At 46.0% G+C, this 26,367-nt stretch overlaps 1 protein-coding gene across 5 annotated transcripts in view; it reads right to left on the bottom strand.

Annotated features, from left to right (window-relative positions):
- Positions 1 to 26,367, bottom strand: part of PPP2R2B (protein phosphatase 2 regulatory subunit Bbeta) — a 407,391-nt gene that overhangs the window by 73,963 nt on the left and 307,061 nt on the right. For all 5 annotated transcript variants that reach the window (XM_045830216.1, XM_045830217.1, XM_045830215.1 and 2 more), the window contains 3 exons: positions 21,881 to 21,978; positions 18,869 to 19,034; positions 13,164 to 13,276 (listed from right to left, as the gene is read on the bottom strand). In XM_045830216.1, coding sequence (XP_045686172.1) covers positions 13,164 to 13,276; positions 18,869 to 19,034; positions 21,881 to 21,978 — 377 coding nt within the window. The remainder of the gene's footprint in view (positions 1 to 13,163; positions 13,277 to 18,868; positions 19,035 to 21,880; positions 21,979 to 26,367) is intronic.

The raw sequence follows: 26,367 nt of genomic DNA, 5'->3' as shown, positions 1-26,367 counted from the left end.
GAAAACTGAGGTCATGATTTATATGTCGTGAGCAGTTCTGACAGGTGCACTCTGTCTGGGATCCCTCCAGCCTCAGGACTAATTGGAAGCTTATCTTTTCCTTTGTGTAATAGGGAGCTGTCAGGTTCTATGACCCTCCAAACAATTCAGTCACTTGTGGGAGGATTCACCTTGGAGGGAGGACGCCTCAATATTGGACAAGCTCCATGAAAGCCGTACCAGGACATGGATCAAAACAGTGGCAGTCAAGGGCTGGAGAGCAACATGCCACAATGACAAATGCCACTAGCTTCCTCAATTTAAACTCTTCAAGTTCACCAGGACCGTCCTTTGTTGTGCCAGCAGCTTTTCTATCTTGTATTTTCTCTTGGGTGCAGAATATTTAGCTGAGCAAAGAGGGACTGCTTCAAAAATGACCAGAGCAGAGAAGACAGGGCTCGCTTTACTCTTGGGAAGGTCTGCGGTGCCCAGCGTGGTCTGGCCACAACCTCCCTGCCTGCTGCCAGCGTCTCCCTGGGCCCAGCATTCCAGCGGCTCAGGCCTTTGTTCCACCCCCCATTTTCCTGTGTGACTTCCCACCTTGGGGCCTTTGTCCGTGACAATTCTTCCGTCTGGAATGCTCCTCCTACTCTTTTCCTTACCTGTCTCCTGCTCCAGCTCAATTATTAATTGTTCCCCAAATCATTCTGTTTCCCCCGAGTGAATCAGACACCTGTTCTCCTCTGCACCACACAGCTCTTCTCTTCAGTCCCCATCCCAGTGCCAGGCGATAGTAGTGCATTTGGTTCACGCCCTTTTCATCCAAAAGAGCCTGTAAACTCCACAAGGGCAGGAACCATGCCATCCACGCTCACTGCTCCATCTCCAGGACTGTGCCTGGCTTACAGGGGGAACCCAGTAATTAGGGAAGAAATGAGTGAGAGACAGAGGTGGTGCCCATGTTCCCAGTTGATCTGACCATCGAGTAGCGCGAAGGCACATTTAATCAGAACTGGCGTGACCGTCATCTGTGAGTTCATCTACAGAGATGGGTCTGCTCTGGGAAGGGGCAGTGGTAACCAAGAGTAGTCCTGTCTTCTCACCTCTGTCTCAGTATCTAACCCCGCACCTCCTGGACTCCTGCTCTCTTGTCTTTGTTGATGATCTTCTGTTTCCCCCAGAGGAAGCTTTTCTCAGATGTTCTTTGGATTTGTAGAACAAATGATTTTTTTTAAAAAAATCAAGCTTTGAGAAGTTTCTAAACACCGGCATTGTTTGGGGCGGAAACAGCAGGTTAATTGGACACAGTTTTCACCTTAGGCTTGGATATTGGGACATTGAAGAGACAACATCCTTATTCAATTCAAAGTCGCAGAACACTCAATCCCTGAAAATACATAGAGAAAGTGGGATCCCAGAGCAGAGAAGAAAAGTTGAGAAGGAGTCTGGGCGGTGTTTCAATACACAGCAGGTTAGCTGTGATGTCGGGCATGGGCACGTGAGGTTGGTGCTATTACTATCTTCAAATAAAAGCTCATAACCAGCCGGTTCCACCTGGAACTGGAAGCCCCGTGAGGGCAGGGACCACACAGTCTCTCCCTGACTGTGTATGGAACCTGCCTTGTATAAGTGCAGATTAGACAGATGGTAGGCCACCCAGAAGGAAACGTACACACTGATAGTTTTTAGACTGGCTAACTGGGAGTCGATGCTTCTAGAAGTCTCTGACACAGGCTCGAGCCTCCATGGACTCTGCTGGTTGAACACGACTGCTGCTGAGAAGCCAGACGACACGGCGGGTAAGAGTGGGGTGTCTGCAGCCAGACAGCCGGGGTCGGACTCTGGTTCTGCCGCTTGCAAGCAAACAGACTTGCACAAATTCCTTCCGCCAAACAGAACATGGCTTCCTCATCTGTGAAGTGGTGGTGGCAGTGTTGAACTCGAGGGGTTCAGGTGAAAACCGAATGAGAACGTACACGGAGTGCCCAGAACAGTGTCAGATACCAGGAAGGTCTCAGCTGAGGTTAATGGATTGATGCCATTGAATGTCAAGAGGAAGGCTCTACGAAGAATCCCTCCCAACGCCCCCGTCAGGTGATTCTGTGACTGGAAAGCGTTAAGAGCAGAGGGGTGACACTGTCAGGCTAACCCCTGTTGCCTGACCCGATCCTTCTCGCCAGCATTTCCAAGAGTGAGGTCTATGGCTGTGCTACTCAAAATAATAGATCCATGAGCTCTTAGTTAATGGTCCATGACAAGATAAGGAGCTCAAGCCAGATTCAATGCATTGCTTCATTTATTGAGAAAGTCCTGCGATGACAAATAAAAGTGTCAGCTGAACTCTACAGTGGCTTACTGATACAGACAGTTCATATTCTGGCACAAGATCCTTATCTTCATGCAGCCCGGCACTGAGCCAAGGACCGCAGTTTGAGTAGAATGTTATAAAGAACAGTAATCCCATGAGAAAAGGGCTTTTCACGGTCAGATAAGTTTGGTGGAAAAATATTGCATGCCGTATATCTTTTCCTGGACTCTGATATTGTATGTTATTATACTAAAGGTCCTGAGAACCCCCTGGCATATAGAAACTCATTTCAATGTGTTTAAGACGGCATTTCCCATATATTCCTGGGCAAGAAGCATCTGTGAATGCGTGTGTGTGCGCGTGTGCTTTTGCCACTGCTTTGAACATTTTTCTGGTAAAGAACCGAGTCCAACTGATCATCTGATCACAACAGCAAATAACAAGAGTGTCACCCAATCCCCTCTTCTCAAATATAAACGGATGTAACACCTTTTAGTTAGAAAATTCCTTTCCTGCTGGCTCAACCATTTTAATGAAACCAGAGAATTAAATACTATTCCTGTTCACAGTGAACTCTTTTAACATAAAAACACCCTTATAAAATGTTTTCTTTCAAGCAGTTTCTTATTTTTTAAAAGAAGATCTTAATTATTTATTTTTAGAGAGAGGGAAAGGGAGGGAGAAAGAGAGGGAGAGAATCACCAATGTGTGGTTGCCTCTTGCACGCCCCCCACCGGGGACCTGGTCTGCAACCCAGGCGTGTGCCCTGACTGGGAACTGAAGCAACGACCCTGTGGTTCACAGGTTGGTACTCAAGCCATTGAGCCACACCAGCCAGGGCCAGTTTCTCATTTTTTATGAGCCAAAGAAAAAAGAATGTATCGTCCTATATACTACCCTCTAGGGAAAAATGTAAAATCCTTTTCACTGGTAAGGATGGGGGTATTTAAAATGCTTATATCAATGCACCATTGAAACCTGGTTTGCAATGTACTAGGATCAAAGTGATCATTTCCTCTCCTGAATTTGATTCTACATTCATTTATGTTAATTATTTTCTACAAAAAAATCTTATGTATAATGAGCAGAGGCCCTAGACTTCTCTTATGGTCTCAAATGAGTTATTTGCATAGCCTCGTAGCAAAAGGGATCTAGGTACATATTTTTGATGTGTTAAGTCTAATGGAAAATCAAATGCAATCGGACTTCATTGACATTCCTTGAGCCATATACTACTTGGGAACTGTGTGCCATGTGCACACCTGCACATGCATTTACATACAGGCACACATAGTTTCAGGGGCTGGAACACGCCCTAACTCCGGCAGCAGTGAGCTGACATTTCAGAGCCAGGCCCTGTCTGGGAGCAGTGCCTTTCCTATTACATTCACAACTCAGGTAATTCCACCTGAAAGATTCAGAAAATGGAGGGGCTTTCCCACCTTGAACCATCCCATTATGCCTGCAGTTTCCACTAACTTTAAAAGCATACAGAGAGCCCTTGATGGGAAAAGACAGGGAAAATCATACTAATAAATTATATTTTGAAAACCCCATCAGGGTCAGTGTGAATTAGGTTTGACACATTGCCAAGATCCTCGCTTGCAAAGCCTGAATAGGGCCAGCCACCTGCCCTGGCCTGGTCAATCTTCCCCTGTCTCTGAAAAAATTCAGACTATCTAATGCTCATGGCTAGGAAAAAAGACTGGGCCATCCTCAAGAATACTGTCCTGCCTCATGACCCGCGGATCTCAAAATAAATTGCACCAGAGGTTCTGGAAACATTGAGATTTCCCTCTCTAACATGATTCTTTTCCTTCTCTGGCACTGGAGGACTTTTTAGCTTCCCGCCGTCACTGAGTGTTCCCATGGGCAGTGTCACTCACTAGCTCCCGCCGCATTCAGGAAGCCGTGATGCCTTCCTTCCAAAGGGGTTGGGAGCAAGAGACAAAGAGAACTTGATCTTAACCCAGGTACAGGATTCTGCTTATATTTCCATCTAGGTTCGATGCCATCACTACATGATAAGTGCAGCATAACGAGGTCGCTTTGAGAGAAAAGAAAACATTTTACTGTCAGTGTGTACACTCCGAATCCAATGCAGCTTTGAGAGCCAGCACGAACACACGTTCAAGGTAAAAGCATAATGGATTGCTGGTCCCCAAACACAATACAGCTTTGAACCTTTTCATCATACTCATCAGACTTTCCTGAAACTCCTGGTGTCCAGGTGAAGGACAAGATGGAAAAGGAGAGGAGCAAGATCGTAACAACACAGCCTGAGTATCTACTGATCACAAGGCATCATGCCAGATACTGTCCACAGGGCACCCTATTTGTCAGCCTGACCTCTGCGGGAAGAATGCACGATGACTTCCATTTTACAGATGATGCTGAAATGTGGTCAGAGACCTGGCTCTCTTCTGGAGGCTGGACCATGGTGTTAAGGTCACAGATCCTGGCGTCAGATGGAATCTGTTTAAAAACGTGGCTCTGCCCCTTTGTGGCAGCAGCCCTTGGGCCAGTCACTTCAGCTTTCCAAATTGAATGTCCTCACTTGTGAAACGGGGATGAAGCAGCACCCACTACCCCACAGGGCTGCAGCCAGGCTACAGTGAGAGGGTGTCTGTAATGTGCTTATCAGCAGAAGGCCTGGTACACACTGTGTGATTAACTGATGTCTGCAGTGTTGCTAATGTTACAGCACACCGGCCACTGGGTGGACTGCCCCCCATTATTTGATTAGGAATAATTGGTTTACAAAGGATATTCAGATGAATATACCAGACATTCTGTTTTCACACCAGAGGCAGAAGAGTAGCACAGATTTTAGAATCATAAAGACATGAGTTCAAGCCCAACTTGTTTAGGAAGGAGGAAAAAGAACTTGAGTTATAAGGGGCAGAACCACTCACACACAACCAAAACATAACTGGCTTGCAGAAGCTCACTCTGAATCAACTCAGTCATTTCATGGAAAGGCAACCACATTTTGATAGTCAAGTTGCGCTCAGATTATTCTGTACAGAACCTTGAGGCAGGAGGAGGAAAGAGGACAAAGAACGAACATAAAAAATCGAATCAGAGAGCCTCCACTTTGGAGTGGACCTGGAGGTCATTATGCCGATGGCCCTCACACCCAGCTAGCCTTACGTGCTGCCTGGGACGCAGCTGAGAAATACAGGTGGATCCCTTGGCCTGGCTCCTGGAGACTCTGAGTCAGTGAGCTGGGGATGGTTTCCGACGTTCCCCGAGTCTCGTGATCACCGAGGTTTGGTGCACTGTGACCTAGTTTTCATGTATCCTTCTGTCCCACCTCCCCCCACACACAAAACGAAAACCCACTTGTGCCCAAGGCAAAGGAGCCTCTGCTGTCTCCCTGGTGGGCTGTCCTCTAGTCCCTGTTTACTCATGTACTGGTTTACAACGAATATTCAGGTGAATATCCAGACATTCTGTTTTCACACAACAGGCAGAAGAGTAGCACATGTTTTAGAATCATAAAGACATGAGTTCAAGCCCAAGCACTACCACTTGCTTGCCATCAGACCTCAGCTGGGTCACTTAATCTCTCTGGCTTTACCTTCCCCATCTCTAAAATGCGGTTTATTTAAGTGCCCACATTATAGATTCATCTTGAATATTAAATTAGCCAATACATGCCCAGAGTCCCTGGAACCCAGCAAATGCTCAATAAATGTTTGCGGCTTTTGTTGTTATCCCAGCTGAGTAATCCCTCTGCCTGACATGGAACACAGCGGACACAGTCTGACTGAACATTAGCCAAAGAACGGGACCAAGATGTCCACAACCCTCAGGCCCACGAGGCGAAGCGTGTTACCGCACTGAGGCCCGCAGCCCGAGGCTCCTGTGGAGTGCTTTCTGGTCCCGCAACTGAAACCCCACGGCACAGACAGAGACAATCAGATAATGATGGCAATGAATAACGATAACAGAAATTATTATTTATTTTCATAAACAGAGTGCGCGCGTCCCGCTGGGTTACACACATCACACGCCAGCTCTGCCTCTCAGGGCAGTCAATCAATGGGAGATCTCAATATCCACCCGCCGCGGCAGGCGTGCTGGGGAGGGGGCGCGGGTCGAGGAATTGCCCGCGCCGGAGCGACATACTCACCAAGTTAATCTAATCCAGGGGGCCATCCGGGGGCCATCGCAAGCCCGTGAATATGGAACAGGCTTGATTGATTTTTTTACTGCGGTAGCTAAACACTTCATTGTTATTTGCAACAAATATAAGGAAAGATGAAACTGTGAACGGATTGGCTATTAAGCTCCCAGAGTGGCCATAAATCACAAAATGAATTCTAGAAAAATTAGAAAGGGTCAGGGTAGGTGGTATCTGTGTCCCAAGAGGCCTCGGTTATGACAGGATAAACGCAACAGTAAAACCTGGGGCAGTCGTGGGCAATCCTGACTCAGCTGGCACCTTACCCTGACACTGGCCTGGGGTTCCCCATCCTCCTGGAGAGAGTGTCACTACGTGGTCACAGCAGAGACAGCAAGAAGGCATAAAGGCTGTACCTTTATGGTAGACAGGAAGCATTTGACTTTCAGCTCTGCCCCTCGAAGCCTCGGTTTCCCCCTTTCACACCAGGGTGATCACATCCACACCTCTAGAAGGAGGGAAATAGCGATGCACATCCTACTTGCCTCCCAGGATCCTTGGGGGCATCAGCAGAGACCTCCAGCATGAAAGACCATCTATCCTGCAAGATGCTTCTCAGAAACTCCTTCTCGACCCTGCGTCTCATCCCTGCTGCTCTTCCTCTGAACTGGCGTGATGACCTTCTGTGCTTTTTCTCAGGACCTGTTCCCTACCCCCAGTTTCTCAAAGCGTGGCCCGGGCTGCCCACAGCAGCATCACCTGGGGGTCTCCCAAGAGGGGCCTTGTCCAAGATGTCGTTGGGTATAAGGCAGACTTTCTAAACTGGGATCCCTAGAGGTAAGGCCGAGGAGGGTTGTCTAGAGAGCATTCCAGGGGACCAGGAGGCACACTGTTTGAGAACCACCGATTAAATTAGCTTCCTGTTGCAGCCATTTGCAACTTGTTCCCTCCTTGCCTCTCCAGGACAGGGAGTGTATTTCACTCACCTTTGTAAGATACACTTTGCAGCACACACTTAGCACAGTGCCAGGCACACAGTAGACACTCAATAAAGTAGATAAGAAATGCACTGAGAAGTTCTACGTGTCAGATACTATTACCTCACTGTTGTCTAGGTCAAGGAACACACAGCAAACAGTCCTGCATAAGGGGAAAAGGCGGGCAGGGGCTGTGGGATCAGACAGACCTGGCTCCAGTCTTGCTTTGGTCTCCTATTATCTGTGAGGCCTTCAGCCAGTACTTGCATCCTGAAGCCTTTGCTTACACATCTATAACATAGGCTGCTGCTGAAGTCACAGGAGTGTGATGGAAAAGGAATTGTAAAATGTCCATAAAACTGCTCTGCCCAGAACCTAACACTAGGAAGGGCTGACTGATCAAACATAGTTGCTATGAGTAACCTTCAACCAGTGGTCTGTTTAATCAGTTCTTTAGAAAACAGATCAGATGGTTAAACTTTGCTGTTTCGCTAAGAGTATCACTTTCGACAAAATGGCTATTCTGTTTGGTCAAGCTGCCTAATCCTATGGCCTATTAGCAACAGTCCTTGGGAGTCCCCTTCAGAATTTGGAGCCTGTCAACACACAACGCTGATGTGTCACAGGGTCTTACACGGTGGCTGGGCGGAGGGGGGACGGAGGTGGTGTCTGAATGCCACCAGTGGGATTTGCAAATGTCAGAGTTATTCTAAGGAGAAACACGTTAGTCCAGGAAAGTCGCAGGGACGTGTGTGTCCCGAGCAGAGAGGCAGGCGGAGGCCAGAGGCCAGCGGAAGGCAGGTGTGTAAAAACATGATGAAACGGAACCTTTTCTCAAACAACAGAGTGCCCACTGTGTGCCCACCCTTTGTGGGCAGAACGGCCTTTGCAGCCCTCCCGCCTAGCATCCTCCTCTCCCCAAACCCAGCTCATACATTAAGTAGCTTAGCCAGACATTTCTGAGGGACACAAGCAACGAAATTCCCCTGCTCCACGATCAGGAATCATGATTTTCTTAGAAAGCCAAAGCTTTAGGGAGTCATAACGACAAGCATCAGATCCGGGTCAGATGGACTGGGTTTGAATCCCAGCTTTGCCATTTTCTGGCCATGAGGCAGATGCCTGGCCTGCTCTAAAGCAGTCTGCACTTAGGTGAGATCTGTTCATTTGACGAATATGTGTCAAGTGCCTGCTGTGTCCCACGTGTTGTTCTGGGTGCTGGAGCCCCGAGCGCTGTGTGGTCCCCACTTTCACAGAGCTGACAGTGCAGTGGGGCTAGACAAGGGGCTAGACAAGGAAAAGGCTAAGGGAAAGGGGGCAGGGAGGCAAGGACGCTGAAAGTGAGCAGGTGGTGCTGGCGGCTGTGTCTCCCGGGCATTCCAGGACAGCTTCTCGGAGAAGATGGCACTGGAGCAGAGGCTTAAATGAAAAGAGGGAGTGGAGCCTAGGATGATCCAGAGTGAATGAGCGCACCTATCTGGGAGAGTTGTTGTTGGGACACAATGGTGGAAGGGTACAAAATCCAGCACCTGGCAAATAGGGCGCACTCAATAAATGTGACTATCATCAATGAATGTGACTATCATCATCATCATCATCATCATCATCTGTAAGGAATGGGTGGATAAAATCCATTAGAAAACTTGAGCTCATTACATCCCCTCCGCTTTGGGGGAAGTAATGAAATGACACAGCCTGGGAACTCACAGCTTTTCGACTCTACATGTACAACTGGGTAAAATGCAAATTTCCACCTGGCCTCGGTTCCAAGGGCACTGGAAGTCAACCACAATGAAGGACATAAGCCCAGGCTTCCCCAGCAGGGAGAAGCTCTCTAAGTGCAATTTCCCACCACCCAGCTCCTGCCCCAGGCTGATTCAGTTACTCGAACTGTGAGTTTCCTGTGCCTAGAAAGAGCGCTGAGAGCCTCTCCCCGCTGGGTAAAGGGAGGCTGAGAAAGAAGAGAATCTTGCTAAGGGGAACTCAAGGTCTGTGTTTCTCCATGCTGAGGTCAGGGATCTGGGAAGTCAATGCGTATGAATATATGGGTGAGAGAGAAGCAGGAAGGGGGGAGAGAGCTTGGGGGGAGGGAGAGGGAGGGAACGGGGGTGGGAGGGAAAGAGAGAGAGAAGAGTTAGAGAGAGAGGGAGGAGAGAGTGAGAGAGAGAGAGGCAGAGATACAGACAGACTTCCTGACCTGGAATAATGACGTCACCATTCTACATATGTCCGAGTTGAAGAGCCAGAGCTCTTGACCTTTCGTCCCAGCTCTAGAATAACCAGTTGACAGCTATCAGGCAAGTCAGTCCCCCCCCTGAGTCTGTGTCCCATTTAAGGGCTCAGGTCCCAGAGCCAAGTCGACCAGTTTGACTCCTAGCCCTGCGAGAACTTGGGCCTATTATTTAACTTCTTTGAGCCTCATTTGTGAAATGGGCACTTTTAACAGTGAACTACACCTCATGAGGCAGCTGAGGCATGGTGCATGGAATCTAGTAAATGCTGAATAAATACGAGATTTCAGCATCTTTACCTGCTGAATATCTGTGCTGCCCTTCTCACTGGCTGCTCACAAGATGAATCATGGGGAGAGGTAAGAAAACACTTTGGGATATAAACAACTAGCGCTTCACAACTATCAGGTGTGATTTTTAAATTATCATCAGGATTACTGTTTTGGGTATTATGTTACTGAGCAGGAGACAACGTTTTCATAGAAGTACTGCTCACAGTCTCCCTGGGTAATTTGAAAGGCTGTTTCCCATGAAAAAAAAGGGGGAAAATAGCCACAGTCTTATATTGAAAACCGGAGCCTCCCAGCCCTGAAACAGAATAGGTTCATTACTCAGTGAGGATTAATTAGCTGTCGGGTATTACTAAACATTCTCACTTTCAAGATCCACGTAGAACTGAAAACTCTGAAAGGGAGCGGGAGGTAATCATAGTACAGGGAAGAAAAAAAAAGCCACAATTGCTGGCAATGCACATTTCAAGAGCAGAGCATGTTAGTAAATTACAGTCTGGTTAATATCATGTCAGCTCACTCTCTGTCTGGAGTCATTGTTCTGAACCTACAGTCTCCAGGCTGCCTGGCTTTCTCTCCCCTGCCACCAGGATCCAAAAGGAAAGGATGCTGGAGTGTGGCTACTTACCCTGAGAAGTAGGATACTTGAAAGTCTAGGGAGGCAGCGGAGGTGAAATCAGATACAAGTATTTATAATACTGTAGCAAAAGTGTCTCCCAAGTTGGTGCAATGCCTGTTGAAACAACTGGTAAGCAACAGAGCCTCATAAAACCAATCGCGGGAAGGAGGCTTAGAGATGATGGTGCCTGGGGACCACAGACCCCCTTGTCTCCACCGTCAGGCGCTCATATTCAAAATGCATACTCCTCTGGACCACTCCACTTGCTGAAGGGAACCCCCGGGGCTGGGCCTGGGAATCTGTATTTGTAAGTAAGACCGGGGTCACAGGACCACTGACTTCGTCTGGTCCTCTGCCACTTAGACGCTGAGCCTGGAGGGAGTAAATGTGATTCACTGGCCCAGGGCCACCCACTGGTTAATAAGAAAGTAAGAGCCAGAGTTGGGATTTTCTACCTCAGCCCCAAGTCGGGGCCTCCTTCCATGTATGACAAGTACAAGCCCACCTTCCAATGTCACTGTCATTCTTGGGGGACAGACGATCTCTGCTCTAGTGGAAGCTTAAATAGAGGCCTTCTCTCCTCTGCCTCATGGGGACAGCATTTCCAGGGCCGACCACAGACAGAGGAGACCCCACAGGATGTCATGGACAACGGAGCTCATTGGACGGATGGCGCATGGCATCTGAGAAGTCCCCTCCACATAGCAAACAAGGGCAAGGTCACATGAGGGCAGACGTTCATGTTGTGAACTTCCCAGTCGCACCCGATCCACCTGTTTCCCTGATGGGTTGTAGAGTCCCGAGGGTTGAAAGGCTGACTGTCTTATTCCTTTTGTGTCACTAGCATAGCGCTTGCCACTTAGTAGAGATCAATGAATAGTTTGTAAATACAACAGTATAAAAAGTATGTGACAAGAAGAATGAATATGAATTTTTCTCATATACAGAGGTCTGTTCACAGCAGGGGGTAATAACAGTCACCACAATAATGATGATAGTAATACAAGAACAGCAGCAGGGAACTAACATTATTGAGAGTGTTCTGTGAGATATGACGGAGGCTAAGCTCTTTATCACACACAATACAGCACTGGATCCTCACAACAGTCCCAGGAAACAGGGATTGTCATCGTCGTTGTTATGCAGATGCGACATTAGAGGCACAAGGATTTTAAGTAATGTGCCCAAGGTCACCAGACAAAAAGCAATGGAGCTACAGTGGTAACCCAGGGCAGACAGACTCGATGTGCATACTCCTCAGTGCTCTGCCCTCCCATCTCCAGAGCAGGAGCATTAGAGCATCGCCGAGGTCCGGTGGGGCGGGCTTGCTGGTGGTCCCCCAGGCTGACCGCACAGGCTGACAAGAGGGAGCAGGGCAGTCAACGCTTGCTGGCTCAGAAGGCACTCAGAGGAAGACCAGGTACCCATCTGCACTAGGTGAGTACTGGACAGCCTAGCACTGTGGCCTGCAAAGAGTCTGTGCCCAAAGAGCATCCACTCCATAAGCAGATGAACAAACGCACGCATAAATTAAGGAACAAACAAACAAGCATGCTAATCAGACACACAACGATCGCTCAATTCCCATATCTGCTTCTAAACCTGGGGCGACAACCTCTTTCCCCAGATGTACATCCCCCTTCTCAGTGCTGGTCTCCAGGAGCACAGCTGCTGTCTGCAAGCTCAGGTTTGGCGCGGCTTGGGAAGTCCCTTGGGGCTGGGGCTGGTCCCAACCCGCGCCTGCTTTCCCGTGTTCACACTGAATCCACCCCAGACTAAACTTGTTATCCAGTCTTGAAACAATTTAACCCATATTCCCTTAAAAGTCCACTTTTGCAAATCTATTTTTAACACCACTTGCTGATAAGATCTTTTCTGGTCTCCAGAACCCATGTAATTTCCCCTCCTTTGATCAAACGGCAACTCTCTCCCACTCTCGCTGCATTTATCTCCCTCTATTTAGTGTCAAAATCATTCGTGTATGAGTCCTCCGAATCCCCTTCCCTTACCAGACTGTGCATTTCTGCAGGGCAGGAAGGAGGCTGCTCAGACTAATAGTACAGATCATTTACGGAGTCTTTGCCGTGGATAAGGGCTTTCCACCCTTGCTGCGTTCTACCCTCATAAATCCACGGGCGGTGAGGGTTAGGCTCGCTGTTTTGCAGATGGAAAAACTAAAAATAACCAGCGTGACTAAAGCTCAGAAAGGTTAAGTGACGATGGGAGAGTCTGGTAAGTGCCAGAATCTGAACCCAGACTCTGTAGATTTAGAAGTTCGTGTTCTGGTCACATCTCCAGCTTTCCATCTGGGTCGACGACCCATTCCCTGTACCCTTTTAGGGACTGTGAACAGGCGGAGAAGCCAAGCGCACAGTGATGTGTGGCGGCTGCGGCCCTGTGGGCAGCAGGAAACACATGGATCTGTAGGTAGGGGAGCTTGGCGAGTCCTGCTCCTCCAGCTGCCACCCGAGTCTCAGGCAGGGGGAGTCTCTGCTGGATCGCCCTCCCTCTCCCGTCAGAGTTGCAACCTACACAGCAGCCAGCATGGGGCCAACCTGAGGAGCCCTCACCTTGACCCTGGTGGCCAAGGAGGCACAAAGACGGTGGCAAAAACCAGCTACCGGACTCACCCGCAAGGTTGTGATGGTGGCAGGATCCCGAAGCCGGCCCTCCTCATCTTTCAGGTTGTAGCCTTCTGGCCTCTTGTCACGCTCACTGACTTTCCACAGCTTCACAGTTTTGTCTGCGGAGGGCAGCCAGAGGACATGAACGTTACAGTGAAGGAAAGGTTGGAAAGGTGTTTTTTTTCTGGGTGGGGGAGGGGGCAGGATCGGAACAGGTAGAGGTGATAATGAAAGGAATGGCCACAGGAACTGGCTCCTGTCGAGGGCTGTGGTGCATAAATCTTGTGTCACTGGAAGGCAGAGCTCATGTTTCAGGACAAAAACATACACCGTGTAGAGACAAATGGTCTCCCTCACCGTGGGCTGTTAAATCGACAGCTTATACATTAATTACGTTCATTCCATAAAAATAGCTATTGAACACTTAATAGTAAGAGTAGCCACATATGTAGAGTTAATTATGGGAGCACTCTGCATGGCAAATTGATTTAATATCCACAGTCACCTAGAGATGTAGGTACTATTATTATTCCCATGCTTGTGTCCCATCTCACCTGACACTGCCCTCACCGTGACCTGTGAGGCCCTCCATGACCTGCACCCCCTACTTCCTCACCCTTTCTGATCTCACCATCCCTGCACCCACCACTCGGCTTCCTTATAGCTCCTTGTACACGTTACATTAATCCCACTGCTGCCCCAGGACATTTGTACAAGCTGCGCCTTCTGCCAGGACAGCCCTTTCCTCTCTTTTTTTTATAGGATGTTTTCCTTTGCTGTCTGCCTATGGCCCAACCTCACGGGGCCTTTCCTAACTAAGCTACATAGAAAAATCTTATTCATCATTCCAGAACTGCTTCTTCCTTCTTTATTTTTCCTCAATGTGATTTCACTACCGGACAACTTATTTGTTACATCTCCCTCCCTGGAATAGAAACTGGATATAGAGGCAGGGGTTCTGACTGTCTTGTTCATTACCCCCAGCACCAACGACAATGCCTGGACACAGAAGCCAGTTAATGAATATGAGTTGGAAGAATGAATGAATCTCACCTGCACAGGGCATCCTGCCAACAACACTCAGGGAAATAAAAGAAAGGAGATTCATCAAAATGCTCTTTTCCCCTTGTAGTCTCCTTGGAGTTCCCACCTGGAAACTACCTTTCTCACCGTTGTCCTGTCCCCATGCTTTATTTATACTGCTTGCAGACACCTGTCATTCTCCACGGCAATGAAACGGAGCGAGAAGCCCAATGCCCGTGGCAATGACACGGGTGAGAAGTCCGATGTCTGCAGGGCACAGGCAGGTGAGGGGAGAGAGTGGCAGGGGCTGAGGGCTCTGGGGAGCTGGAGACAGCTCGTCCCACCTGCAGACGTTCAATTCCATTTTATAAAGAAACATGTTTGGGCCAAACACCTCGTGTCTGTGGGCTGCAGGCCTTTGGAAGCCTTCCTCATCAGGTCCTGCCTTCACGATTTGTACTGGCTCTAACTTCTCTTCTGGAATGCAGGGACTCGGGTGCCTTCTCTGAACCTCCCTCTATGCCTGCACGAGGCAAGTGTGGAACCAGGCTCCCTCGGGCCATATCCCTAAGCCACCACGACAGCCAGCCAGCCACATGGCCCAGGACTGCAATTCCTACACCACTAGGCAACTAACTAGTGCATCTCGAGAGATGGACAAATGAAGTACTGGATTGAGCAGGGAAAAAACTACAGAACACCAAGTTAAATCTGAATGTCAGATAAATGACGAGTAATCTTTTCGTATAAATGGGTCCCAAATATTCTAACCTTACAAATAAAGACGCATAACTTCTCTGTGCCTTGGTTTCTTTATTGTCATGCCTTCCTCATGGAGTCCCTATGAGGATTAAATGAAACACTCTGTGTACAATGCTTAACCCAGTGCCAGGGTCTAGTAATGGTTCACAAACGGCAGCTATTATTAGAATCGGCACACTGGTCACCCATTCTACAGTGAGAGCACGTGGCTCTGACAGAGCCAGCTCCACCCAGGTGGCATCAGCACATCCCACTTCCCCTCTGTGCGAGACTGCTGGGGGAAGAGACACCCCTCTGCCCGGCCTTTGCTACGATTCCCTTTCTCTCCTGCCCCCTCCTCTCCTTCTTCCATCCGCCCTCACCAAAAGCCTTATCCTCAGAGGTCTGAGTGCACCCCATTGTGAAGTGGGCTTTCAGCAACCATTTGGGTAACTTAACAGGTAAGCGCCTGTTTCCTAAACGCTGGGGATCACTTGGGCTGGTCATGGCTGCCAGCGTAAGAGCTGTGCACTCACTCTGGCCTGTCCTGGGACAGCAGGTGGGGTGCCCTTCCCAGGCACTGTGTGTCCACACACCAGCCCTCCTCAGGGCCTGCCCTCTCTGGAGACCCTGCTATATGTGGGCTGTGACGAAAATGAAGCCGGGGCCATATTTATATGGTCACTGGATTAGCTGCTGCTCAGCTGTGACCTAGAAGAACCCAAACCAGTGACTTTTAACACCAAATATTTTCAACTGCTTGGCTTTGCCATGCATCCTTCCCAATTGTAAGGCAATCTTTTCCTTACATTTTTTTCTAGTGAATGATAAATTGCTATATAGAGAAACAGAGAAGTCATAGGCAAAGCATAAAGAATAAAACATCACCTACGATTTCTCCAGTCAGAGATGATCATGGTTAACATTTTATACAGACCCTTGTAGGATTTTTTTCTACTCACTTTTTTGGGGGAGAAATAAAAACCTATAATAATATTACATATTTAGATTTTGTATTTTCTCATTTTATTTCCTTCTTAATTATACAAGGGGTATACATAATTGTAAAAAATACAAATAAGCATCAATGTAAAAAATTTAAAATCTCCCTCAATTCCACTAGGCAGAGATGTCTATTATGAAAATTTTACATATATCCTTTCATTCTGTTTCTGAGTGCAATTATATAACTGTTTTAAATAGACATAATATGCTGTACATAATTCAGGACTTTTTTCCCTAATTATAATGTCTATTCCTATAAATATATAATTTATAATTGTGAGAATTTCATAACTAAAGGTCTAATAGGAGATTTATTAGTAAATTATAGAAGAATCATATGGAATTTTAGAAGAATATTTAACATTTAGGAAGATATTCCTGTCAAGCATTATATTATTAAATAAAAAACCTGGTTGCCAACCAGTTTACAGAATATATCACATTTTTGTTAAGGAAAAAACAGATTTATCCATGCGTCTTTGCTGTTTTCTTTAAAAAGACATTAACAATGGTTCTCTCTGTAGGGAACCCTTTTATTATCTTCATTGTGCTTCCCTGGTCTCTAAATTTTTTACTAATGAGCACGTAACCCCTTCCACAGCGAGTACCCCACATCAAACACACATTTCCCATCTCATCACAGGCGGTGAGACAGACGCAGGACGGGAGGGAAGGCACTGTCTTCATCTCGCAAATAATTTCAAGGTCTAGATGCACAAGTGAGTGTCGGTCTTATTTTTCACCAAAAATGGTAAAGCTGGAAATATATTCTAGCCGATAAGCACATTTTTAAAAGATAATTGATGGTGAATTCAAGCCAATTCCCCATGGCTGGGTTGCCTGGAGTCATTCTCGACTTTATTATCACAGAGCGTTTCTTGACTCGCTACCTTGAAGCTTTGTGCGTAAAAAAAGTCCGAGGAGCACGGAGCTGTACTATGAGTGATGACTTTTTCTTTCTTCTGGCTGCCTCTCTGAGTAGTCGATCATTACTGGTGGCAGCTTTTAAACACAATCTTATCATCGATCTTCATTTTCCCTTTTATACCGTAATTCCAATTGTCTGCCATTAATTTTCGCATGTTAACCAGTTTGGCTTAAGGGGAATTCTCAACCCCAATATTAGGATACAAAAGAAAATCACAGAAGGACACGGAAATTTTTCTTATAAGAATCATTTGGAGATGCATTTGGCATATGAAGTAGCAACCCAAATGGGAAGATAATATCCTTGTTAATCAAAAAACTATTTAAAAACTCAATTAACAGAACATTATGCTATATAATTAATCTTCATTGCATTTCACTAATTTTTTCCCCATCCCCCCCACGAAGGACTTAATATGTCTTTGAATTTTATTATAATAATCAATAGGCTAAATTTCATAATATAAAGTAAGCTAGCCATAGCAGATAATCAGATACTTTCTCTGCCTGAAGTAATTAAGTCACCCAAAATCATCAGAAGTCTTTCTTATTCTAAGCAGTGTTGAATCTGGAGCCTTGGAGTGAAACTTCAACAGCAAAACTAAGAGGGGAGAGACTGAAACAGATTCATGTGGTCTGGCTTTCAGGAGACAGGGACAAAAAAGTGGAACAAGAAGTACAGTTATGGGGAAGAACTGAATTACTTGGAATCTGGAGGCACAGATGAGTAGAGAGCTGGCCAGGCTGAGACAGGCCACACCTGCACGGCTCTAACCTGGCTCTTTCGGAATGGTCATCTTTTAGATTTGTGCACTGGCTTTATATTTGAGGGACTTTTGGTTCATATGCATTAAAATATCCCCTTCTTTTTTATAAAATTAAAATAAAACACATTGTTAAAACTTTGAAAATAAAGATGATAAACTAATTTATAAGTCACCCCATGATACATCATCAAAAACTAATCATGAAAACCCTTTAGGTGTGTTTCCTTTTAGTCTTTAAAAATGTTAATATATGTTTGATCATATTATATGCATAGTTTGCATTTTTTTCACTTGGCATATGAGCATTTTCCCTTTCTTCAAAAATGTTGGGGGTAGGCAAATAGCAAATCCCTAGCTTTCTGATTTCTATTGAAATGGACACTACTCACAGACAATGCACACAGGATGAAGTGAATCACTCTCTAGCTGATTTGCTTGAGAGAGGGTGTTTAATTTTTATCCATTAATCCTCTTAATTGTTATGCTATTCAATTAGCACCCTTTAATATATGATTGTATTCTAAATTGTTTCTAGCATAGATGGCTTCTTTCAGCAAGGGCATTAAGAAACTTTGGGGTAGGTAATTGCACTGTATAAAGGCCTCCCAAATTAACACAGAATTTGACACTTTATTCAATTCCCAACATCGTCTCTCTCTGGCCTATTTATATCAATTCTACCTAAACCAACAAGTGGTGTGAAGAATATACAGGGAGGAAGGGAAAGAAATTATTTTTTCATCAGTTCTTCAGTAGGGTCCCTCTCTCTTCTGGATTTGTCCTGAGAGAACCTGACTTGGTCAGAAAGACACAGACATATGCGTTAAAAACCCCCAAACACATTCAGGGATTAATAACTTCCATTCAGTATGCCAGACTCACAGGGACGCAAGTTTCTTGAAATGTGTTCGCGGAATAACATCCAATGAATCTTAAGAGAGGAAGTCATATTACAACCGCACCTAGAAATGATTTGCATTTGTTGAAAACTGCAGATAAGGGTCCTCGTGTAATCTAGCCAGAAACTGGTGATATTTAAAAAGAATAACTGCTGTGTATGGGGGCCTGTTCTGGGCCAGACACTCTGGCAGGCACCTTGCAAATATTGTTCCGAAGTTTTCTGACAGCTTACAAGGTAAAAAGGTTAAAATTGAAATCTCTAGAGATTTCTCTGAGAGAGACTGAAATACATGGTTTGGCTGACTGCATGTCTGCAAATACCCAACCGGAGAAGTCACTCGCACGTACCATTAGTAGACAGGAGGAAGTAGGCTGCGTTCTGCTGAGGGAGCCATCTGATTTTATTGATTTTTTCTTCTATTTCTAAACTCTTCAGGTAATCGAACTCGGGTTCATGGCTCTGGAATGTGCTGTAAACATTGTATTCACCCCTACGATGAACCTGATTTTTACTCTGTAGGAAGGGAAAACAAATACACCAAAGATGAAATCACATGGGCTATCTGCGAATTCACCAATTTCTTTCTTTTCTTTTTTTGAGCAGAATCATTAGCAGGACCCTGAGCATCCCAAGTTTTACCTTAGCTCAGAGGTCTCCAAAGCATCTGCTCTTGTACCTCTGTTGGTAACTATTAGTACCTCCAATATATGTATACTTAAAATTATATACATGAAATCCTATAATGATATATGGTATACATCATAACATATATATAGGCTAGAAGTTAAAAGGCGACATGATTCTAAAATCAATATACATTTAAATAAATCAACATCACTAGAAGTTGTAATATTTTCTTTCTGCACCCTGATGTCTTGAACGCTCTTTGGTGGGAGCCATCCCACACTGATGTCCATACATACTTGTTTCAATTCCTCACAAAGAGGACAAAGCTATAGCATCCATATCTTTCACTGGCCATTTAAAATCTCACCAGATTCTCACAGCATCTCTGAGAGGTATGCAGAGCAGGGAAATTAACAAAAGAGGCTCAGAGATACCCTCCGAGGTCACAGGGCTTCTAAATAGTAGATTTGGGCATCAGATCTTTCCCCCACCCTGCCCCCCTTTTTTAACTTGAGTAACAAAACAGACAGGAGCAGAGAAGACATCTGTATCACTGGGAGATGAGGACACTTTACCTCTGGGCTTTCCTTCAGATCTGATTATGCAAAGTGCAAACAGCAGGAGCCAAATAAATGAGAACAAAAAGCAAGGGGAAAGGGTCTGCAGAAAGGGGCAAGAGAAAGAAGAAAGGTGGAAAGAAGGAAAGATAGGGCATGACACAAAGAAAGAGGAGAGGGAAGAGGGGAGGAAGGTTCCGTTCCAGCCTCTGAGAACGGGACACCAAGAGCATCCAGAGTCAGGCTTTGGAAAACTGTGCTCAAAAATTCAAAGCCAGGTCTTCTTGGACATCTGTCATAAAGGCTTGATTCTTAATAAAAGGCTCCATTTTTAAAAAGTTATATTTCTGGGTGGATACGGAACATCCAAACCCAAATCTCAACTTCCCAATGGGTGCTAACACTCAGGCATTAAATATGATTAGGGAAGGCCCTGAGGTTCACTCCCACGACCAACTCTCCAGGACGGCGCATCTTGAGAAGTCTCTCCTGGGAGTGGCAAACAGACCTGTGCTAGGTGCTGTCACATGGCTTTGTTGCTCAGGCCCACTGTCTGTTTCAACACTAAGCCTCTCCACAAAGCTAAACACTTAGCTGCGTGTTATTATGCTGGACATTTATTTATTTATTTTTATTGAACCAAACCACCCTCCCTTGGAAAATACGTCTCCTTCATTCCACTAATGAATCAGGCTTCCCCAAAACTTCAGTCCATTAAATAGGTGAAACCTGTGTAGAGTGAATGGAAAACCGTGGATCGGAATATTCCTGGCAACATGCTGTCCTGGATAATTTATGCTAAATAGTTCCTCCCGTTCCTCTTTATCATCACTATGAACTTAATTGGATTTTTTAAAAAACTGAAGATGAAGCTTTGAAAATCAGTGTTAAGAGGATTTTCAATGCTGACATACTTGTGACTAGCCTGCCTACTACAGACAGAGCCAGTCCACCTTAACAATAAATTTATCCGAGTGCTGATTTGGTACCATCCAAATCAGACTGTCAGTGTGTGCAGTATGTGCCAGACCAATTAGCACTCGGCAGCTCTGGAAAACCAGGAAAAATTCCAGGTCACGAAGAGCTATTAGTTCCTGCTTGCCAGCCACATTTCCGTGTTTCCTGGGCCAATGGAAAAGGCTGGGTGCCTGATTTAATGGTGAACACTTGAATTTGTACAGAACCCCGAGGGATTCTGATGCCCTTCTAGAAATTAATTGCAAATACTGTGCAATTACCAAATATATCACCTCTAAATGAGGCTTTCCTTTTTTTTTGAGGGGGGGTGGAACATAAATGGCTTTGAGGCACAAAACAGGCTTTAAATTGCTAGGGAAGTCTCTGGTGAGGCCTCTCTCCTGCACTGGGCCTCCCCCCTCGATGCTGCTCTGGGTGATCTCATGGGCAGGTCGAAGCAGATGGGAGAGTTACTAGAACACAGGCTGGCCTGCTGGAAGCTCCGGGACCCTGCCAGGGGAGGCCCAGGGAATCACATGGGGGCCATGACTCCATTCTGACAAAACAGAAGCAGACACCCCCCTCCCCCCAACAATCCAATTTGTATGAAAAAGAGACATAATTCCTAGTGGAACCCAAATCCCAGGAAGAAACGGGCTGTTAGAGATTCCGTGGAAGGAAGAACGCCTGCTTGGAAAGCGCACAGCCTTCAGCTCCCGGGACCTCCGTGTCACCTCCAGTGAAGTGTGTGCCCCCTGCGTTGCTCAGATGTCATTCTGGGGGACTGCAGTCCCTCTGGTGGGGTGAGCTATCATTTTCTTCTCTACTGACCCAAGTTGTCCCTTCACAGCTGTTGGCAAAGAACTATTTTTCCCCATACATATTCTGTAGGAGAACCTGACATGAGGGGTGATTTAATTTTAATCATTCGCGGATAAATCTCACTCCCGCAAGGAGGAGTTATGCTCAAAAAGCACCCATGGCATTTTGCAGCTCAGAGGAGACGTGCAATACCCAGGTTCGAGAAGATAAGGTCACGCCCAGGAAAGACTATTTTCAGGTGCTTTTGTGAACTGGAGATGTTAACGACTTTTTGGCAGTTTTTAGTTTGCTAGCCAGACACCGAGGTTAAGGGCGACTCCTGAGGGTTAAGGAACAGGAGGAGGCCTCCTTTAACAAGGGAAGAAAAGGGGCACTTTGCATTCACTTGCCACTTACCTCCTGCTCTCGTTGAAATATTACAACCCGACCCCCCTTGTCCCCTGTCGCTAGTAATTCTCCCGTGTGGTTGAATTCTACCGTAGAGATAATGTCAGCTGAAAAGAAGAAGACAAAGGCAATTTAAGTAACTGCACACTTACTTTGAAACGACAGACATACTTTTCCATGCATTTAAGGGCTTAAGGCTTTGTCTCTGCTGTGGAATTTACAAGGGTTTTATGTTCTGTATTTTAAGTGCCACTACAAGTGGCACTTGGGAGAGTAAAATTCCTAGAGGCCCACACTGCTCTGTGGTCTCCTGGAACATCTGTCGAGAACAATAGGAAAAGTACATTCAGATCCTTTTATTAGGGGCAAGAGAACACAAATTTCTTGAAGTCTCAGGGAAACTGGCCATTTTCTTTGGTAATTTCAACCAGCCACAGAGACTGTATCCCCTCCCTGGACTTTCTGCATTTCCCTTTCTTCGACACCAGGGCGCCTCCCCAAACAGGTTTCAGTGGTGGCTATGCAAATGAGGGCTGGGGACCTTGATGAGGCTAGGCTAGGATGCCTGAAGCTCAGACATGGAAATTCACTGGCAACCTAAGCAAGCTGGAAATTCAAGGACGGACCCCATAAATGCTCCAGCTTGACCCTTGCTCCCTCTTTTTTGGTGAGCCCAACACACCTTTCTGGAAGAGCATGGCCAGCTTCCAACCCCAGGAGAAGGGTGCTGAGAAAACAGGGTCACGAGGTCAGAGGGGAGAGGGCAATGTGTCCCTGTATTTCCAAACAGAGAAAATACACAGGCACCAGGAACTCAGATCACAGATAATTGCTGGAGGAATGCCAGCCTGCCGAGTCTTTCTTCAAAGATGGTTATCCCCGGAGGAATATGGACAGGTAAATTACCTATGATTGGATTTATTAGGGCTATTTTTAGAAAAAAGTCGGAGGTTAATTCTCGTGCAATTATTCCCCTGCAGGGCTCCGACAATTGCTACAGAGAGTTCAAATAAGTTTTTTTTTAAAAAAGAGGGTAGGGGAATTATGACTATGGCCTTTGGTAGAGGAATGTTCTGCAGATTACGTCCATGTGAGGAAGGCAAAGGGGAAACAGTGAGCTGGAAAACTAAGGCAATTGCCCCTGAATAATTCACATCTCACATCTTACTTGAATATCATCATTTCAGCATATTCTTTGTATGCCTGATTTATTCAGGTAAGTAGTGCACGATTCTCCACTTTGCACATAACTGCGCTTGTCCACATGTGAAAATGCTCCTAACAGTCACTCTTTGTGCAGAAGGAAAAAGAGTAAGGCATAGTCGCTTTCAAGCTAGGTGCATTTAAAAGAACAATTCACGGTTTCTCATTTGGGCCTCTTAGCTGACTGGCCTGAGGAACAGCAAATTCAAAGCTCTCCAGGGCCACCAGGTAAATGGAGTGAAGGAAAGCCAGGGGAAGCAGAAAGCTGGTGTCCCCTCTTAGGGGACTAGTGGCTGCTCAGTGTAAGCCAACCGTGGCCATGAACTATTGCAAGCATTGCCAGATATTCTGATATTCTTAAAAGAAGTTGGAGGCCCTAGCCAGTGTGGCTCAAGTTGGTCGGAACATGGTCCCAGAAACCAAAAGGTCAGGGGTTCAGTTCCTGGTGAGGGAGTGTAGGGGAGGCGACCGATCAGTGTTTCTCTCTGGCATTGGTGTTTCTCTCCTGCACTGCTGTTTCTCCCCACCCCCCTCTCTCCCTCCTTCCCATCTCTAAGTATGTCCTCAGGTGAGGATAAAAGAACGAAATGAAATAAAGAAGTTGGAAATTCAGATATTTATGCAAAATCTCTGAAGTTTTATATATGGGCAACTAATTTTTTTCAACACCAGGATTTTTAAAACTATATACACCTGTCTATATTTTTGGCTGAAGATGGTGCTAAGTCACCTGCCTATGATGTCTGATCTATAGTCTTCCTTCAGAAGAGACCACTCCACTTCTTACCCAACTGCAAATCTAGTCCATTCCCCCAGGAAGAGCCCTCCAAATGAACACTACCCTAAGGAAACACGAAATAAGCTGTGTGGCTATTTAGTTCCAAAGGTAAGTTCAGAAGGACTATTTCTATAACAAGGGCGCACTGTGGAAAAAGAAAGCCCAGCAGGGCTGGGAAGCCAATGACCTCCAGTGAATTATGCCACCACTTCTCTTTGTTACAGTTTGTGCATCTTAGCACAAAGGAGGGACGGCGGCTGCTGGATGTTTGTAGTCGCCTCAGAATGCCCTGCTTGAAAAGCACTAGAGCTCCAGGATACACTCCTTAGTTACTGCTTCTGGCCTTTCAGTGAGTGGTTAGCTAGCACTGAAGTTATTCGCAGAGCTTCCTGACTTGGGTGCAACCTAAGGAAGAAGTGACTGTTTCTTTTACCATCAGGATTCCGTCGGCACTAAGCAGTGAGTCAAAGCTCTCAAACTGCTTAAGATACGCACACCTTCCAGAGAAGAAGGGGAGTGGGGAGAGGTGAGAGGATGGTGGGGACACTGGCCTGGGGGTTCACAGTGCCATGCTCCTCTCTTCTCCTGTCTTCGGGGCTAAGATGCTGTTTACAGGCAGCTGACGTCCGCCCTCTCAGTGGCAGTTTTAACACAGACTCCGAAGTCCTGGGAGGGCTTCGGGGTCCACGTATTGGGAACTAAAAGATGGGCCTCTCCTTTTGGTGAAGCTGGGTATCAGAAGAGTTAATCGCTTTTCCCAAGGTCAGCCTCTGATTCAGTTTCCAAGAAAATGTCACTCCAAGGGAACCAAACTCACTTCCTCAACGATGCCATAATTCATTGTCTTTTTGCCCAGACTCCCTGTGAAAATGTCTTCATTCTCCCTTTAAGATCCACACAGGTAAAAACAAGGTAGGATTTTTTTAAAAACTCAGTAATTCTCAGACAGGGATCTGTTCATTTCTTTAAACCACTCATTACTGCACAGGATGCATGAAGCGTCCTTCCAGACTCCATGGAGGACACACACTGAAGGGCTCCTGCCCTCCAAGCCATTTCGATGAAAACGTGCACCACTCCTCACCCCACCGTGCCCCAGGTCTGCCCCCATCTTCAGAAATAACACATCTGCTCTCCTGCACTCAAGCTTCTACCAATGATTTCTGCCTGCAGCATCTATTTTTACTCACTATTCCCTCGGCCTTTATAAAGGAATACATTTTCTTTTGTATTTGCTAAATGTCTCTCACACGTGCATGCCACCCATATTATTTAAAAATTGTTAGGAAAGACCACTGGGCCCCAAATACCACGATGCCCACAGCCCCCTACCATTAGAGCAACACCCCCTTAAAGGCCCTTCTTAAATGCAACTGTTGCTTGGAAGCTACAGCACATTTTAAATCACAAGGAACCATAGATATGCACATAGAATATTGGTCACATACAAGAACAGGAATTTGCATCAAGGAAGGAGAAAGATCAAAGGAATAATGCCTACTAGACAGTGCATGTCCACGTAGGATGCTGCAGTGGGGTCCTGACCTAACAGAAAGGCACCAGGTATGGGGACTTGGAAGAGTTAGGTACCAGAGAAAGAAAAATAATCAAAGCACACACACAGAGTAGGATTCAGGCTCCAGTCTAAGTCACATGATCCAAGCCAGTGTTATTAGAACTCTGCGGTATGGGGCCTCAGACATGATCCCCGCTAATAAAAACACCCCTTTTGTTTTCCAGCTGTTATCATTATGTGTGCTATGTTGCCCTCAAGAATCTTGTAAGAGAAAGGGTGATGGGTACGAAGGATCCTGAAATTCCTTCGGCCCTTGGCAAGTTCTTATTTTTATTTTAACCCTGCCAGCCAGTTGGTCTGTATGTTAGGTCATTTATGGCTAGCCATTGTCCACCTCCCTGCAGAGCATGTGCCATTTTGCAGCTCGAGATAAAGCCCGTTTTGAACTTCCTTGTTGCCGGCCTCATTTATCACGGCTAAGCCAGGAGGTGTAACCAGAATGCGTTACTGCCCCATCCATCTCTGCGGATCCCCATCTATGACCGTTTAATAATTGATGCAAAACTCATGAATCATCCCACATTCCAATTTCAAGATACTGCAACTTCTGATACCAATTCTCTTGGGTTTACGTCATGCTGTTTGGTAGAGCAGTTTAAATTGGAAAATTTAGCCTGCTTAAGACAAAACAACTTTTACAGAACTAGGATATGGGGAGAATAAACTAGCAAAATTAGAGACAACAACTTCATCTGAAATCATGGTCAATAGGAATCAACTTATCAAATTCAACATAATTTTGGCCTTAAATGACCAGTTCATCTGACACAGTTTTATTAAATGCCCAGCCTTTGGTGCTGTTGAACAAAAACTATAAACACAGCATTTTTCCTCTGTTCTATAGACTTGTGGACCAAGTGCGTGTCTTTGACTAGAAAATAACAGGAGCCAAAAGCGGGTATAGAGGCCAAATGTAGTTAATGTGATTTTTAAAGGAAG

The sequence above is a fragment of the Phyllostomus hastatus genome, unplaced genomic scaffold (genome assembly GCF_019186645.2).
Source record: "Phyllostomus hastatus isolate PE091 unplaced genomic scaffold, TTU_PhHast_1.1 phas_contig_150, whole genome shotgun sequence".
NCBI lineage: Eukaryota > Metazoa > Chordata > Mammalia > Chiroptera > Phyllostomidae > Phyllostomus > Phyllostomus hastatus.
The sequence above is the reverse complement of the archived record's forward strand: the minus strand, read 5'-3'. Positions and strand labels throughout refer to the sequence as shown.